Source organism: Anopheles gambiae, chromosome X, assembly GCF_943734735.2.
Source record: "Anopheles gambiae chromosome X, idAnoGambNW_F1_1, whole genome shotgun sequence".
NCBI lineage: Eukaryota > Metazoa > Arthropoda > Insecta > Diptera > Culicidae > Anopheles > Anopheles gambiae.
In genome coordinates, this window is record NC_064600.1 from 1,766,356 (window position 1) to 1,784,229 (window position 17,874).

The 17,874-nt window shown below is 50.5% G+C and overlaps 2 protein-coding genes and 1 long non-coding RNA gene across 8 annotated transcripts; 2 read left to right on the forward strand and 1 right to left on the reverse strand.

The window, feature by feature from the left end:
• The first annotated feature begins 5,026 nt into the window (after window positions 1-5,026).
• On the forward strand, window positions 5,027-8,646 carry LOC1272167 (probable Dol-P-Man:Man(7)GlcNAc(2)-PP-Dol alpha-1,6-mannosyltransferase). Of its 2 annotated transcripts, XM_061646042.1 has the most exons (8): window positions 5,027-5,254; window positions 5,361-5,621; window positions 5,740-6,129; window positions 6,223-6,355; window positions 6,435-7,134; window positions 7,203-7,343; window positions 7,430-7,534; window positions 7,614-8,646. In XM_061646042.1, the coding sequence occupies exons 3-8, from the start codon at window positions 6,004-6,006 to the stop codon at window positions 8,578-8,580; spliced, it is 2,172 nt and encodes a 723-aa protein (XP_061502026.1). In that variant the 5' UTR covers window positions 5,027-5,254; window positions 5,361-5,621; window positions 5,740-6,003; the 3' UTR covers window positions 8,581-8,646. The 2 variants fall into 2 exon arrangements, with proteins under 2 accessions (XP_061502026.1, XP_061502029.1); XM_061646045.1 differs by lacking the exon at window positions 5,027-5,254 and having other exon boundaries at window positions 5,319-5,621.
• On the reverse strand, window positions 8,602-17,456 carry LOC1272166 (uncharacterized). 5 transcript variants are annotated; one of them, XM_311045.5, is made up of 3 exons: window positions 16,794-17,456; window positions 10,446-10,733; window positions 8,602-10,344 (listed from the first exon to the last, which is right to left on the reverse strand). In XM_311045.5, exons 2-3 carry the CDS (start codon window positions 10,657-10,659, stop codon window positions 9,917-9,919), a joined length of 642 nt encoding a protein of 213 aa, XP_311045.3. In that variant the 5' UTR covers window positions 10,660-10,733; window positions 16,794-17,456; the 3' UTR covers window positions 8,602-9,916. The 5 variants fall into 5 exon arrangements, with proteins under 5 accessions (XP_311045.3, XP_061502075.1, XP_061502067.1 ...); XM_061646091.1 differs by lacking the exon at window positions 16,794-17,456 and adding an exon at window positions 14,446-14,545; XM_061646083.1 differs by lacking the exon at window positions 16,794-17,456 and adding an exon at window positions 14,308-14,400.
• LOC133391484 (uncharacterized) lies at window positions 14,665-15,995 on the forward strand. Its single transcript, XR_009764989.1, has 2 exons — window positions 14,665-14,805; window positions 14,860-15,995. It is a non-coding gene; the product is annotated as an uncharacterized LOC133391484 (long non-coding RNA).
• Window positions 17,457-17,874: the final 418 nt, after the last annotated feature.

Sequence of the window (17,874 nt, forward strand, 5' to 3'; positions counted from 1 at the left end):
GTAGCAAGGTAAGACAAACAAAAAAAAGGTAACGCAAATGCTCATCCGCTGAAATTGAGCGGAAACGCCACACACACACACGGCACGAGCGCACGGGGCAGCTCGAAATGGTGCTCTGCCCGCAAAACTTATCAATCCGCCGAATAAAAGTCCTTCACACCGGGCGGGCCCCACCCGGCAGCCGGCCAAGGAGATAATTAATTCGAGTGCGACACCCAGTGCCCAGCGGGGTTGCAGTGGCTGTTGGGCCATCAAGTCATGGGTGCATAATAATCAAATCATTTCATCCTCGGTGCATCGCACCGGGGACGGAGCGACAGGACGGCGCAAATGGCCGGCCAAATTGGAAGCACACACACGCACACGCGTACGTGTAGGAGCAAGGGTGACGGAGCAAAAGATTGGATGGACCACCCAATCGTTGGAGTATGGCCGCCGTACCACCCGCTAATAGCAGCATCAAGAGCGCATCAAAGGGAAAGTTCTAACACAAAAACGCGCGCGCGCGCACAACCAAAGGGTGAGGGAGCAAAGGGAGGTAAAGAAAATGTTGGCCCCCGAAATGCTGCAATGATGATGCCTGCGACGCCTCTAGATGATATGCGTGCGTGATGCTGCTGTGAAGTGTGTACGAATGCGCTGCCCGTTTGTACTTTTGTGTCGTTCGTTTTTTTCTTGTTTTTTTTTTTTTCGTTCGAACCCACCCATCCATGTTGGGGTTCGGTCCAAGCCACCCGGCAGGTCCAGCCAACGCTCGGGGAGCGAAGCGGGAAGGTCCCGAAACGGCCCTCTGCAACGTTTCGCTGCAAACGTGGTTACGGTTGGTTTTTTGCGTCTCTGAAGAGTGAAACACTTTACGCTTCCCTACATAATTTAGCATGAAAATTGTGTCCCCAGCAGCATCCGCCTTCACTTCTTCTCGGCGCGGATGAAGGGGTTGCGCTTTCGACCCCCTTTTGAAGTGGACACACACACACACACACACACATCGAAAACAAGGTAGAAAAGAAGGGAGAATAATAAAGGATGTTATTAGTGACTGTGTGCACCAAGCCAAAAACCCGACAGCACACACTCACAAGCGATGAAACGAAACAATGGCGCGTTGCGTGCTGCGTTTGAAGCGATGCCGAGGTGGAGAGCGGCAGAGGTGACAAAAAACGAGGCGGAAAGGAGAGAGGCGGGAGGACAGGATAAAAAGATAAAAGGGCCGAGGGTCGTGGAGGTGTTTTAAAGGCAAACGTTCCTATCGCCACAACGCGACGCTCGAGTTAAAAAGGTACGTCATTGTCATGCAAAGAGCAAACATTTAGGCGCACTTTTTGAAGCAATTTGCACACGTTGGGGCAAATTTGTTGCAAGCGGTGGAGGTGCTTGTATGTGTCGTTTTTGCGGCAAAGGTGAATAAAATATTTCGAGAAAAAGTACACGAACAATGTAACTGTTGGCTAAATGGGAACTACTGCATCGCCCATTGGACGCGAGTTTTAGAGGACGGATTACGTCATTTTTCGGACGCCTTCTGTGTACCTCTATGTTTAGGGCAGCTATTGCTTGACAGGAACAAAATAAAAACCCTTTCAGCGGCTTTTGGCGCCTAAACTTATGCAACCTACTTAGCAAAAACTCCTTCCAACGGCATAATTGGTAGCTTGTTAAACACAAGCTTTAATCCCGAATTGTTGGAACGTGTTTGAGCGCTGGAAGTAAAATGACGCTTTATTCTCGCTTTTTTCTTAGACTTGTACCTTCAAGATGGAACGCTGCCTCAAATCATAAGCATAACCGGAAGTTCAAATAAAGCGACATAGCCCTGCACACTCGTATCTGGAGATCTTAAAGAATCCTTCCACACAGCCTTCTAGTGTGCTGGCGGTAGTGCTGCTGCGAAACACACACACACACACACACACACACACACACACACACACACACACACACACACACACACACACACACACACACACACAAAATCCCCTAGCATCTAGTAGCTGCCGGCGTGCGTTCCTACCTTCACTAGGAGTGGACTAACGAGCGGCACGGCAAAAAAAGGGGTTAAAAAAGAAGAAGGCACAAATTTTGGTGAGCAATACCAAACAAAAAAAGGACCATCCATGTAAGGAAACGGCAATATGTGGGGGGGGGGCGAGGGGGGGTTGGGAGGGAAACAAATCAAAGGCAATTTCTCACCATACCGAGCTCGGTAAAAAACATTGGAAGAAAATATTTAAACGAACGCACACACACACACACACACACACACACACACACACACACACACACACACACACAACCAACCGAACTGAGGGGAAGGGGGGAGTGCTACACGCACGCACGCACGCACGCACGTGTCAATTTGCAGGCATGAAAGGATGCATTGCCTGCCGCCCCCTCCTTCCCCCCTCCGAGCAAGTCGTTGCCTCAGCCCACCGCTTGTCGGCCATCAAACGTGCGGGAAAAACGGAAAGCGAAAGCGTTTTGTAGCGCAGCTGAAAGAGATTATGTCCTCTCCAGTGATCATTACGCTTCACTGCCTTCCTACATGTGTGTGTGTGTGTGCATCCTTAAACAGGCAGTCAGGATATACACTTCGCAAAGGGGGTTGTGAAAGGGAGGGGGGGGAGACCATGGAGGGCAGGGGGAAGGCTCGGAAAAATGAAATATCCTTACCTTTCCTTCCTGGTTCCTGGGGGTGGGGGGGGGGGGAGAACGCCACGAAACCACTGGGATAGCCGATGATGACGACGTAAGCAGGACGTAAGGAGAGAGTAAAGCGAGGAAGATTTTATAACCACACACACACACAAACACACACATACGTAGCTACCCTAAAGGAAATGGGAAAAATCGTAACCGTCTTCTGGGCTGATAAAAAATGAGTTACAACGAGGGTGACATTTTCTCCGGCCGGTTGAGCGAGGCCCCGGGAATGGTAAATTTTATTACACACCATCTCTCACCCTCTCACCACCCACCCCCAACACCAGCCTCATGGCCCCCTGTATCAGCTCTGGCAGGCAGGCTCATTTTAGTAGTGCAAACGCTGAGCCGCTACGATATGATTGCCGCAGCGATTGGATTGCCAGGCATGGTTGAAAGGCAAATTTTTGAAAAAAAAAACGAAAACGACTTTTCCTTTGGTGGGGAAGCAGCGATTCGTTCTTTTTTTTTCGTTTGCTATGTGTTCTTGCACTCTTTGGGTCGCTGCTGTTAATTAGACGGAATGTTTCAAACCTTACACGGGTTTTCCAGGGGTTCTCGTAGTTGTGGGACACTTCCTAATCTCTTTCCTATTGGAAGTTTTGGACAGGCTCCTTAGAAATTCCTATTGGATTTGTCCAACAAGGGTGCTATAGAGTCCAATTCCCATTACAATAAGTTCATTTCACGTAAGAAAGGCTCAATAAAGTTTCCCACAGCTACGAGAACTCCTGGAAAACCCTGTAGGATTGTGCCTTGAGTTTGCATGCCAATGCTGACTACAAAAGATACGTTTTCCTCCCGGCCGAACTTCCAGCGCACCCACGTGTGGGCAGGTGTGGATGGCGCGAAGCGTACCACCAGCCAGCAGGGCAGGAAATTACAATTCCCTTCCCGCCACCACTGTGCTCTGCTGACCGTTTTTTTTTTTTTTTTTTTTCGGTCTCCTTCCCTCCCTCTCCCTATTTCCGGTGTCAACTCCAACACACACGCGCGCGCGCACGCCGGAAGTATTAGAAAATTTGAATTTTTCAATTACCGCTCCCGATGCGCTTTTTATCCGGCGTGTGATTGAGTGACCAGCGTCACCAGCGAACGGGCGACGGGTGGGCGCGTGTGTCATGAGGCTGTGGAGGTGAGGGGAAGGGAAGGTGAGTTGTTTCCGGGAGCTGCTGCTGCTGCTGCAAGAAACACACCACGCCCGCGGCACGGATGCGATTCCAAATTCGCTCAACGGCAATAATTCATTCTGCCCCGGACCACGGCCGCCTCCACCGTCATCGTCACTGGTGCATTCAGATAAATGCATCGGTTTGAAAATTACATTCCTTGCCGTTCCTGTTCGGGTCCGGTACTGCTTCTGGAGGCCGTCCGGGAGCTGAGGGAGGAAGTCCCGTGGACATGAGTTATTATCTTACGTGCCGAACAGTGTAAATCGACGGGTTTGGGGTGTGAAATTGCGATGGGATGAGTGTGCCCCCGGCGGTTGAAATTCTACCTCCATGTCCCAGTTCATCTAATCCATTGCGGGCTTATGATGTATTTACTGAAATAAGCTTTTTTTTATTTGATGTCGGTTATTGATTCATTAGATTGGATATTTTATTGCATCATTTTATTATAAAAATATAAAATTACAGATATATTTTATGGCAAACTAATCTAAAATGCTTTAGACTATATTGTACACAGCATTGCATGCAAATCTGCATAGGAACCGACGTAACCGTAGGTCGACATAACATTTGCACGTTTGGAAGAGTTGATGGTAAAAACATAAAATTTGATAGCAACTTGAAGGTTCCATCTAGTGTTATGCTACATGAATCTTTCGTCGAGATTCATTCATATCTCGAATCGAATCTGCAAAAATTTACGAATCTTGCATGCATTGATCTTCAAAAATTCATGAATCCAGAGTAGTGGTGGGAGCACAGAATCGGACCTACTCGAAGCAGGACATCGGCAATGGTGAATGTATACGTTTACCTTTTTTTTTTTAAGTGGGTCAATACATTTGGGACCCTGAAAAAAGTAATAACTTGCTAAGATTATTAAAACAGTTCAATATATCCTGCAGGCGTTACGGAACTAATGAATAATGCCTTCTGAACTGTAAACACCATCGCTGCTTGACAAATTGCAGACATTTAGGCGCTCCCAAGAAACGCTGCCTGAGAAATGTTTTTATTTTATTTCCTAATCACAATAGTAAGGCATTTCACAAGCTAATGGAAAGTTCCAAGCCAAACCAACAGTTTGTTGGCTGACTTTTACTCCGCATACCTAAATCAGGCCGATTTTGGGGGACGCCCGGTCGGGCCCACTGTGCGGGTCGATATCAAAACAAACCAAAGGAAGCGAAAACGTCATCTTTGTCGATGCCAACAGCGCGCTGTTGGTGGGAAGCGGCCACCACTGACGTTAGCAGCAGTTGACAGCGGGCGCACGATCCGAGGACGAGGATCAGCCGGTCCCGGTGCACGTTTGTTGTGATATTTATTTTGAGCTTTGCCCTCGCCCTAGAGAAGCTGTGGAGCTGCCCGCCGGCCAGGTGAGTCGTTTGGCCCCGGTTGCCTCGCAAGTGCTTTCGATACGTTGCTGTCGCCATCCCCCAGGCGACACAATGCCCGTTTGAACGTGTCGTCCTGTTGTTTCAGCTCTGCAAACACTGCATAAACACAACACAACCGTCCGGTGACTGAAAATACGGGGCGAGTCCAGAGTCGTCGCTACGATCCTGCCTTTTCTTCGTGCCGGGAGCGGTGAGAGAGCCGCTTTGCAAGTTGGCCTAATACGAAAACAATCGCTGCCGCTGCTGCTGCTGCTGCTGCTGCTACAACGATTGAAGCTGTGCCAAAAACCTTTTGCCCGAACCGCCAACCAATAAGCGATGACGTGAATTTTTTTGCATAGATGATGTGAGTTATGCCTCGCTTGCCCCCTGTCCGGCCTACCGATCTGGTCCGTCCGTCCGGCCCTGCCCACAGACCACAGCCGGCCCGTTGCGTTGATGCGCCTGTTGCGGTTTTATTTTAGATCTACTCGACGCTAGTAAAAATAGCCGACCGACACAATTCGCTGTACGCGCGACGTACGTGGGAGCGCACACACACATACACAGTGCCAACAAAGTGTCAGCCGCAAAGCGACTGGCCAGCAGAAGCCATTCAAGCAGCAGCCGTTCGAAAGGACCCCTTTTTTCCGGCGAAACGAAGTGGCCACGGATTAGTGCGCTCTATGTTTGGGGCTCGGTAGCAGCAGCAACACACACGCACACATACACACTGTGGGGAGGACGCGATGTCGGTGCTGGTGTTCCTGATTGCAGCCGCCCACTGCGTGTACACGCCGTTCACCAAGGTGGAGGAAAGCTTCAACCTGCAGGCGATCCACGATCTGCTCTACCACCGGACGAACCTTACCGAGGTGAGTGGACTGGGAGGGTGGAGCGCCATTTTACGCCAACTGTTGCAAAATTTCTCTCTGCTTTTTTTTTTTTTTTGTTTACTCTGCTTGCAGTACGATCACCATGAGTTCCCGGGCGTGGTGCCACGCACCTTTCTGGCCCCGCTGTTCATCACGCTGCTGGTGACGCCAATCGCGACGCTGCTCGAGCTGTTCGAGATCAACAAGTTTTGGATGCAGTATGCAGGTAGGAGATGGTGTGCGCCATGCTGCGCCAGGCTTACCCCCGACCAGACCTTGACGGTTCTGTCTGTCCTTCCCCACAGTTCGGTTTGCGCTCGCCGGCACGGTCGTGTTCGCCTGGAGCCGGCTGAAGAAAACGATCCTGCACCGGTTCGGCGTGACGGTCGGCGTCTGGTTCATGCTGATCACCGCCACCCAGTTCCACTTTATGTTCTACATGAGCCGCCCGCTGCCGAACATTATGGCGCTGCCGCTCGTGCTGCTCGCGATCGACTACTGGCTGAACCGGTGCGTCAAGCGGTTCGTCGTCTGCTCCGGCGCGGCCATCATCATCTTCCGGGCGGAGCTGGCCATGCTGCTCGGCCTGTACCTGCTGTACGATCTGTACTACCAGCGCATCTCGCTGCCCGCCCTGCTGCGCATCGCCATCCCGGCAGGTGTGCTGCTGGTCGCGCTCACCGTCACCGTGGACAGCTACTTCTGGCGCCGCCTCCTGTGGCCGGAGGCGGAGGTGTTCTGGTTCAACACGGTGCAGAACAAGAGCTCCGAGTGGGGCACCTCGCCGTTCCTGTGGTACGTCTACTCCGCGCTGCCGCGCGCGATGGGCCTCTCGATCGTGTTCGTACCGCTCGGCCTCTACCTGGAGACGCGCATCCGGTCGCTGGTGGTGCCGGCGGTCGTGTTCGTGCTGCTGTTCTCCTTCCTGCCCCACAAGGAGCTGCGCTTCATCATCTACGTCTTTCCGCTGTTTAACGTGGCGGCAGCCTGCGCGTGCAACCGACTGTGAGTCGCCGGGGGTTTGTGTGACTGAGCACGTGTTTGAGTACCGGTTTCCCCCTCTGTTTTTTCAGATGGTTAAACAGACAGAAAAGTCTGTGGAACAAGTTTCTTTCGTTCGTGTGCATCGGCCATCTGTTCGGGAACACGCTGCTGACAATGTTTCTGCTGCTGGTCGCTGGCACCAACTATCCCGGCGGAGTGGCCATCTCTCGGTAAGTCGGTCACAGCCCATAAGCTGCCTCAGAATGTTAGGCAACACTACACCGTATAATACGCGCGCGCTTTTCCCACTTCTCAGCTTCCATCGACTTGCGGCGGGAGAAATGAACGTGTCCGTCCACATCGACAACCTGTCTGCGCAGAGCGGCGTTTCGCGGTTCGCTCAGATCAACTCCGACTGGACGTAAGCACAAATCCCTTGGCCCGCTCGAATCTCGACTAACACAAACCATTCCTCTCTGTTTTCTCTTTGTCTTTTGCAGCTACAGCAAGCTCGAGAACCTGCGGCCGGACGATGAGATGCTGCACCGGTTCGACTATCTGCTGACCGAGGCGCAGGACAAATACTCGGACAAGATGCGGCTGCTGTCGCAGACGCACGAGATCGTCGAGTTTGTCGAGTGCTTCAGCAGCATCGGGCTGCAGTACCGGTCGGTGCTGCCGGTGAAGATCAAAACCAGACCGTGCATCTTCATCATGCGCCGCCGGTACGATCTGGCCGGTGACCGGCTGCGGTGGTCGGCGGTGCTGGACGGTAGCGGCGCGGGTACGGCGATCGAGCCCGAGCCAACCGGTTCCGTGTCGCTACACAGCGAAGAGGAAGAGGAAGAAGAGGAGGAGGAAGAGGAGGAGGAAAACGATGCAGCTGAAACGATCGAGAAGGAGCCGCCCGGGCGAGGCAGCAACGGGCAAGACGACGACCCCGATGCTGCCGAAGTGGAAAGTGTGCAGGAAGAAAAGCGACCGGAAAGGCGGAAGCGAAGCCTGTTCACCAAAGTGCCGTACCGGACGCATTCGCGAAAGGCGGCCGGCACCGTCCCCCCGCTGCCCAAGCTGCGGCGGGTGGGCGGAAGGTTGCAGCCCTCGCTGCAGGACGCTGACGACGACGATGACGACGAGCGTAGCACCACCAATCAATCAAGCACAGTAAAAGACGCCGAAACGGAGGAGGTGGAGGATGATGAGGAGCAGCAGGACGATGGTGGCGCGGGAGCCTCCCGACCGGCAGGCGGCAAGTACACCGGCAAGCAGAAGCTGGAGGCGCGCAAGCTGATCAAGGAGGAGAAGATGCGCCGGATGGCGAGCAAGCTTACCCGGGCGAGCTTCAGCGAGGTGTGCAACCTCGACCGGATGTCGATGAAGGAGTGCCTCAAGAAGCTGATCGACGACAGCGGCACGCTGGCGGACGAGCTGGACGACGAGCAAGGGGAAGGCGACGGCGGGCGCTAGCGCTCAGCTGCTACTGTGTGGTGCAGAGTAAAACGAAAAACTCTTTATTGTTTCATACAAGTCAAATGTTGAGTACGGTTTTTGTTCGGTTTCATTGTTGGGTTTCATGCTGCTGTTGCTGGGTTGTGATACCTATGGGTATGTGTGTGTGTCTGTGGGTGTGAGTGTGTGTGTATAGGCTAAATAGAAATACAATCATGCCGAAGTGCTGTTGCTGCTGCTGCTGTCGAACGAGCTCCTCAATCAATCAAGTGTGCCTCCATTGGTAAATGTGTGCTACCTTCAACAAAGCTCCCTAAAGCATTCTTCTTTGGTGTAATGGTCTGCTGCTGCTGGTGCTGCAATCGCTCTACGCTCGAACCGGATGACAGGCAGCGGATGCAGAAAAGACCTGTTGTTCCGGTGGTGTCTACTATCTAACCACGTGCTCCTAGAGGGCTCTACAATCAAACAGGAGAACAACTATACTCTCTCTCTCTCTCTCTCCACACACACACTCACACACCCTCTCTCTTTCTCTCTCTCGCTCGCTATAAACTTGCTAGCTCGTCCAAAAAGGTACTAAAACGCTATCCGTTAATATAGTTAAATATCTTCACGTTTAAAACATTCGCGGGAGAGGAAAACGCCCAAAGGGCGCGGAGGGGGGGGGGTTGAAGGTACAACCGATAGCTGCTGTCTTTGTATGGTGCCCCCTTCCCTACCTGCCCCGTACATCCTGGGTGTGCAGTTTATTGCAAGAGTTGCCCGCCCAACTCATCTTCCGCCGCGCGGCCTTGGCACGGTCCGCTCGGATGGGTTGGGAAAGTGTGTCTGTTTTGGAGATTTGATTTTTGTTTTGCGTTCCCCACATTTGGTTGGGCTAGTGACACACACACGCACGCACGTTAATTCGGTTTTAGGCCACAAAGTTACACTCTACTCCACTGGTAGCACGCGTTTTCCTTCCTCCCCAGGCGTGCGCAACAAACCATGCGCCGGATACGCGCCCGCGCTCGTCTGTCCCTCATGCCACCTCTCGCAGCGCATACCTTCCCTGTACTGCCGTCGGTGCCGTGTATATATGTATATATTTATATAGGTATATAATAATTGTTTCCTCTTCCTCAGTTTGTAGCAGTTACGTGCGGGGGGTGGTGGTGTTTGGTGCATTAAAATCGTACGAAAACGTGTGCGCGCAATTCCTGTATGTATAGTTCCGCACCAAGATGCGTGTGTGTGTGTGAGAGATAGTCGTGACTAATCCTGTACTGTAATCCGCTGTGTGTGTGTGTGTGCAGCACACTAAGCCGGGGGTGCGTCTGCGGGCTCCAAGCAATGCAGCGAGAATGACCTCTCATTGCGGCCCGGTTTCATCGGCATCGAGCTGGATGGTGGTGTGGTTGGAGTACAGCTCGTAGTTGCCGCTCTGCTCGTAATCGTCGCTACCGTCGTCCTCGTCCGTGTGCAGCCGGGGCCCATCGCTAGCGGCCGAGCCTGGCTGCTGTTCCGCCTGCACCTGGTAGGAGAGTGGACCGTCGGGCGGCGACTGCTTGCCCGGACGGTGCTGCTGCTGCTGCTGCTGCTGCTGCTGCTGCTGCTGCTGATGGTACAGCTCGATCAGTTTGGTGAGATTGGTCGACTCCGAGATCTGCACCTCCTTCCGGATCTTGACGACGCGATCCTGCACCAGGTGCTGGTAGAAGGTGTGGAAAAAGCGGCTCGCCGGCACCTCGCTGCGGTTCGCCAGCCGGATCGCCAGATGGTCCGGTATGATAAGGGTATCTGGAGGGTGCAAAGGGGAGATAGAAAAAGAGGGAAGCACAAATTAGAGATACACTCCGGTGAAAATCGCCGGCGGCTGTCGCAAACGCCCCGAAACCGACCGATCGTTTGCGTTTTCTGCTGCATCGGGTTCGTGCTCGGATCCCAGAAGAAGATGTAGTAGAGCGACAGCATGATGGCGACCAGCGACACGCACAGCACGTACGCCGCCACCGTCAGGATGCGTATCGCCTTCTGGTTCTGTTTCGCCTCGTACAGCCGGTCCTTCGAGTCTTCGCCCGCGAGCTTTATCTTCTCCTCGGCCGTGTAGCTCATGCTGCTGCTGCTGTGCCGTTCCCCCGTTGGCCGCCTATCGCATCGGAACCCCCGCTCGGTGTGTCAGTGTGTCTCTGCATGTATTGGTAAAGGGGGGGGGGGGGGGTGAATGGGTGAAATTAGACAACTGTTACATTTTTGTTTACTGTTCAGCTGCTTAACACGGCTCGCTGAGGCGACGGGCGTGCTAATATGTGTTCAAGTGTGCAGAATCGTTCTGTAGCGCAGGTTTTCGAGCAAAAGGGTACATTTTTTTTTGTTATTGGATACATTACTTCACGATTGATATAGTTACTGCTTTGTGGAAGATGTTTTTGTGCAACGAAAGCTTTTAGCGCCAATTGGCTGAGATGGCAAACTTGAAGATCTAAAAGAATAAGTCTGGTGGTAATGGGAAACGGCCAAACGAAAGACTTGGCAACAAAACATGCAATATCAATTTTTGAATTTTCGATTGCAAGTTTTATTTATGGACCAAACGATTGAAAAATGTCACAAATGTATTATGACATCGGCTTATTTTATCATCGTAATCGAGATACCTCGAATTCCAGTTGAAAAAGCGAAGGAAAAAATGATTATATCCTGGCAGTCAACCTTTTTTTTTTTTTGTTTTGCTAAGTGACTTCAAGGTTTCCACAACATTTTGTCAAACAGTCTTCTTTTCTCTGCCGTTATCGGACAAATAACGAGAAGCGAATCATCAGTGTTGAAGTGGAATTTGGAATTCAAACTCCTAGATCAAATACAAAAAAGACAGTAAACAGACAAGAAACATGATAGAAAAAAGGACAAACATTTGCAGGAGATGCATTTTAAATAATTCCTTTGAAATTTCAGAACGTTTTGACGCGAATGAAGACTTTTCATTCTTGGCGTGGCATGTTTCCGACCTTTCTTTGGCCATTGGTCGGGTGATATGATGTACATTACAGTTTAGACAGTCGTCTCAATTGATTATCTTGGATAGTCTTTCCAGTTATTGATATGAAAACCAAGCATGCTCTCCGCTCTGCAAAAATTCGTGCGAAGAAAAGAAATCAGACAGTTTAGCCTAATCTCGCTGGAAGTGTTTGTCCAACAAATGACCACTGTTTAGATCTTCACTATACGGCAGATCTTGGAGAAGGTGGCTGAATACATACCCGACACGTACCATCTCTTCATTGACTTCAAAGCTGCAGATGATAGCATAGCCAGAGTAAAACTATACGACGCTACGAGCTCTTTTGGAATACCGGCCAAACTTACAAGGCTAGTTAGAATGACTATGGCCAACGTCACCTGCCATGGGTTTCTTGGTGCTAGAGAGAGCCATCCGCGACTCGAGGGTGGAGACTTCGGGAATCATCTTCTATAAGTCAACCCAGACCCTGGCATGCGCTGATGATATAGACATCATTGGTCTGCGGCTCTCCTATGTAGCAGAAGCATATCAAGGGATCGAGCAGGCGGCAGAGAACCTCGGATTGCAGATACACGAGGCAAAGACCAAACTGATAGTGGCAACATCAGCGACCCTAACAACAACAAATCTAAACTTACGTAAGCGTGACGTACAGATATTAAAGATCATCTCGGGTCAAAGGTCAGCAACGACAATAGCATTGTAGTTGAGTTGCGCACAAGGACGCTGGCTGTCAACCGGTCTTTCTACAGCCTGCAAAATCAGTTCACCTCAAGGAACCTGTCGCGACGGACGAAGCTGGGACTATATAGTACCGGTACTCACATACGCCTCTGAGACATGGACATCTGACGAAACCCTCTAAGCCGCGTTCGAGAGCAAGATGCTCAGACGGATTGTTGGCCCCGTATGTGTGGAAGGACAATGGAGGAGCCGCTATAATGACGAGCTATACGAGATGTACGGCGACCTCACTGACGACCCAGCTCGCACAGTCATTTTAGGCCGTCCACAAGGATAGAGGCCCAAGTTCAGGTGGCAAGGACTGGCAGTTGAACGGCGCGAGACCGTGAGCGGTTTCGGACACTCCTGAGCCAGACTAGAACCTAAACGAGTCTAGTGCGGAACAGCTGATAGCGCTTTTTGTTTCAAGAAATGTTGGGCATCTGGCAACATATCCCTGGAGTCAAAAAATGCTTCCCACCGCCACAATAACAACGCAATTTTGCACTTGTGTTTTAAGTGCGATAAACTCCGAATTCGGTTGCTTGCGATTGCCCCGGCCACTGCTGCCCTGCCGGGACAAAACACGCCGTTCGTGTCGGCTAAATGTAAACACACGCGTGCGGGCGTGCGAGCGCTCGGGCAAACGCAGAGCTGCACAAACATCTCTGTGTGTGCTATTTTCCCTCCAAACGGCAGCATGAGGGCGCACAGGACGGGCGGCTAATTACGTACGCGTGGAAACAAATATTGATTTTTCCCAAACAACCGCTCGCTGAGCGCGGGATGGTAGCGCAAAGCTGGATAAAGGCAATACATGTGGCCTGCCGTGGGTTTCGTGCGCTTCATTCCTTCGGATCGTTTGTTTTTCTTTTTTTTCTTTTTCATCCTAGCGTTGCCTGCCACTTGATTCAAGATAAGCAGCCACCAAACATAGCTTATCTCTCTCGCCATGCTTTTGCTTCATTTATTTCCTTTTTCTTCCTTCCTTTTGTATGTCGCAATAACGCAAATTGATAGATAGCGTTGATTCGATTTGTCGCTCCCTAAATGGATTACGGCAATTAAACGGCGCACAAATACAAGTCGATACACACACACACACTGGCACCCAGTCCTTCCCATATGCCGTAGGTCAGTGTGCTGCCTGGTGGTGGGGGGGGGGGGCAACAAAATTAGGTTAAGCATTTCCCGCGGCATCCAGCGCGATGAAAGCAAGTTAATTATTTTCCAACCAGCCTTTCAACACACACACACACACACACACACACACACACACGGGGCCACACTGCTCCATTTGCCAGAAATGGATTTTATTACCACTCACTCATAAATACCTGACGGGATGAGGGTCGTGGTTTGTGGGTGAGGAAAAACACAAACACAGAGCGACGGGAAACACGGGGGGGGGGGGGGGGGGAAACATACACAAATTTATAGTCTCGGAATGTCTGTCATGACCTGAGACGGCTCTGATGCACGCTTTGATCGGAAAATGCATTTGCCTGCCCCGCCACATACACACGGCGGACTGGATTTACGAGCTCGCTTTTATTGAGGAAACCGAAGCAAACACCCTCAGAACACACACACACACAAACACACACACGCCCTCTCATCGCGCGCTATCTGTTTTATGTTTTGCGCCTAATGGTAATAAATTTACATTTTACGTTTTGTGCGCGCTTTGAACAAAGGGCATACGGGGGTTGGTGCCGTTTTTCCCTTCGGCAGGTCTTGTACTGCCCCTTTTCCAGCGTGTCACCGATGGAGAAGCACAGTGGTTGATGGTGCCGAGTTTTCCGAGGTCGCTTTCCACTGCACCGTGGCGTGTTACATTACTTTGCCGGGATGGCCGCCGCCGCCGCCTGGCACGAATTGCCGCTTTTGCCGCAGCGATGGATTTTTGTTTTGTTTTGCAAGCGATTTCAGTGTGGAAAATAAAACACACACACACACACACACACGAGCGGTCACACGCGCACGAAACCCAGCGTCAGCGTGCGCTCGATTTGCACCTTTTGCTGTTTTCTGCTAGTCCACTGCTGTGCGGGTAAATAAAAAGCAAAACGCCACTCGCTCGGGCACGTCCATCGGAACTAAACGGTGGCCAATGGTGGAAATCATGGCTAGGATATGGCAGTTGTTTTCCCTACCTTCCATCCCCGCACTTTTAGCGAACGTCCGCTCCATTGCTCGGGTACGTGCGCGCTCTCGCTCTTGGGGCCCGAGCCTGCACGAGCGCGCGGGAGCGATTTGAGCATTGGCGTCGGGAAAATCTCCCTCCCAATCAATGCAGCACGTACACACACACACACACACGCACAGAGCACTACAATGTTGGCTCCTTCCTTTGTTGGGGCGGATGGAGAGTGTCCCGAGATTGGAGTCACGGCGCGTTCACGGGACAACAACAAAACTGGAGCGGAAAATCAAGGCACACGCGGTAGCGGTTTGTTTCCCCCGTTTTTGGCTCATGGGGATTAATGCTACCTGTAACGACCTAACCGAATCGGGTATGTGTGTGTGTGTATGGTACTGTTTTAAATGAAATTATAAAACTATTATAGGAAGACATGCACAAAAGGTCAAAAAGGTCGTTAAAAGAGCGGATACGACGGAGAGTCGATGGCGCGCTCCAAAAGACAGGGTTAGTGGGGTTTCTGTTTAGCGACAGATTTCCCATTGGGTTGTCGATATTGATTGGTTGTGATGTTGTTGTTTGCCGAGTTGTTTTTCCCGAGCATCTTGTTCCCAGAAACTCCCAAATGCACACCGCATTGAAAGTATGCATTTGTGTGCATTGATCGCAACTACAAGGCCTATTCTTATCTGGTATACCAGACTATTCGGCTGCGTGATACTGATACAGGGGCGAATCCAAAAAGATATGGGAAGAATAAAAAAAAGGAAAATAACTAAAACAGCATTAAAAAAAAGTCTCGGAAGTCTATATAGGCCGCGCATTACCGCGTAAGTTGGTAAGCCAGGAAGAAGAAGAAGAAGAAGAAGAAGAAGAAGAAGAAGAAGAAGAAGAAGAAGAAGAAGAAGAAGAAGAAGAAGAAGAACAAGAACAAAAAGAAGAACAAGAAGAAGAAGAAGAAGAAGAAGAAGAAGAAGAAGAAGAAGAAGAAGAAGAAGAAGAAGAACAAGAACAAAAAGAAGAACAAGAAGAAGAAGAAGAAGAAGAAGAAGAAGAAGAAGAAGAAGAAGAAGAAGAAGAAGAAGAAGAAGAAGAAGAAGAAGAAGCTTTTATATTTCCAGGGTTTTCCTTACCTGGATTTCGAATGCTTCTCAATATTCTGTTGAACTCGTGCCTCGATTTATTGAGCGTTTTCCATAAATGTTTTGTTTCAATTTGTTTGTCAAATTTGTTTCAAAAATGCCTGAACAATGGAAATAAATTGTAAGCGCGGTGAAACAAAATATGTAGAAAATAACGAAAAAATCATGGGACGAAAGAAAAAATACAATCCAGAAGCAATAAAAAAACGTGTAAATACTGTCAGAACCGACCGAGCTGTTAGTTCTCAAACATCTTAAGGATGGTTCCTAGTATCCTAGTACTGAAGCTTTTTCCTCATACTCATTTTTTCCTCAATAAACAAACCTTCTTGAGCAGTATTTCCCTTCCTAGAAATTTATCAGTATCAACCGAAAATAAAAACAAAACTATGTATGTTCAAAATACGAACATCGAACCATACACTTCCACGAACCAAATTATTCCAAAAATAGAAAAAAAGAACAATTGTTGAAATACATAAGGTTTAAAAAAAAATAAAATTAATCCACAAAACCCCTGCAGCGTAGTTGTCAGTGCAAACGCAAGCAAACGCATTTAGCGCTGCTCCGATATCCATTGTTCGCCTGGCACTTAATCCCGACCGTTAAATGGGCTGCGATTTTCCTTGATGCCATTAAACCTAGCCTTACCCCCATGCCGCCCGAACCCCGCTCCTCCCGTTGGACATTCAAAGTAAGCAATGATTAATAATCTAAATAAATGTCTGCGCCATCATGTGACTTTTGCATGCCAATTGGGACGGTTTCCAATCCCATTGGAAAACATCTCCATATTTGTTTTCGAATGTGAAAAGCTACTTCAGAGAGAGAGAGAGAGGAATAAAAACACTCCGCATCGTACGCAAACCATTCAAAAGAAAGCACTGGACCGTAATGAACCGTGATCGGCTCGACGTTTGGAATGTTGTTTGCAAAGCAATTTTTCAATAATCCACTCCCATGATGGACTGCCGACCTCGGTAATGTGTCCTTTGCCGGTCCACTACTTAGCCACTACCGAGGGGCCGGGGAGGACTTGTGTTTTATGTAACGTTGTGCCGCCGTTAATCCTATTACGGGCCATGGATTCTTCAAATTCTACCAAACAAGCACACACACGCTGCATAGAATTGCATAATTCCCACTGTTACTTCTTACTTGTTACTTAAACAACCTAAAAAGAGCTTTGAAGTAGTCCCCCTCCAACCAGGCAGCTTACCTTAAAGCTAGGTAACTGCTCTGCTGCATCCGCAACCGGGAAAGGATTGATTGGTGGGGAGTGTGACTGCGCCGACTCCCGCGCTAATCGTCCTGATCGCACCCCGTTAACCGCTCGGGGCTGTCGTCCTCGTACGGCTCAATCTTCGGCGTCCAGAAGAAGATGTAGTAGAGCGAGAGGAGCAGCGCGGCAAACGACACCGTAAACAGATAGATGCACACCACGATCACGCGGACCCACTTGGGTTCCTCCTTTTTCTTCGCGAACATGCCACCGTCGGCCGTCTCGGCATCGCGGGCGTACAGCGGCTCGGCCGCCTTCTGGTCACCACCACCGTCCATCTTTGGAGAACTGCTGCTGCTGCTGCTACTTGCTGCTACTACTGGCCTAGACTAGTCTAGATGGTTGTGTTGCGTCCTGCTGGACGGTTTGCACTGCACTAAGCCTGTGAGCTGTGGTTGGCCGTGTGGATCGCCCGCCTGCGTGAAACTCGCCGACGCCAACGACTGCCTGCGTATGTGTGTGTGTGTGGGGGGGGGGGGGGTTGTATTTTCCGGACGACCAACGACCGGACACGTTTGCCAAACGCGCCCCAAGTGAAAGTGATGCGACTGAGCGTCTCAATGTGCGACCTGTTACGCCACCGTGTGTCGTAATGCTCCCGACTTCAACCTGCTGGTGTGGTGTGCGCAGATATTTCCCACGGGAGGAGGGTTTTTCGTCCTGCACTGCTTCGCAATCAATTAGGGAGAACTGTGGGTAGACAGGAAGACCGGAGGGAAGTGGGTAGAAGACCTTCACTGTCCAGGCTTCCTCACACAACACCGGAAGAATCCGGCGTTCCTGTGGTTATGGATTTAATCGGCTTTGCGACACGTTATGGCATCGGGCTCTCGAGTTCGCTTGCTGGACCGGAGACGGCAACGAAGCTTTAAACGTGCGTCATATGGCTCCCCGCCATATGTATGTGTGTTGTGTGTGTCTTTCATTCTATGGCGCATGGTCGAAGTTTTCCTCCTTATTGGTTTATATCTCTCTCCGGTGGCATTACGGTAGGCTTTTCCCCGCGCACACCCTTCAG

Coding starts and splice junctions, on each gene's coding strand:
- LOC1272167 (XM_061646042.1), top strand. CDS start 6,004: ATGTCGGTGCTGGTGTTCCTGATTGCAGCCGCCCACTGCGTGTACACG. Junction 6,130..6,222: donor ACCGGACGAACCTTACCGAG/GTGAGTGGACTG, acceptor CTCTGCTTGCAG/TACGATCACCATGAGTTCCC. Junction 7,344..7,429: donor GGCGGAGTGGCCATCTCTCG/GTAAGTCGGTCA, acceptor CCCACTTCTCAG/CTTCCATCGACTTGCGGCGG.
- LOC1272166 (XM_311045.5), bottom strand. CDS start 10,659: ATGAGCTACACGGCCGAGGAGAAGATAAAGCTCGCGGGCGAAGACTCG. Junction 10,345..10,445: donor GCAGAAAACGCAAACGATCG/GTCGGTTTCGGG, acceptor TGCACCCTCCAG/ATACCCTTATCATACCGGAC.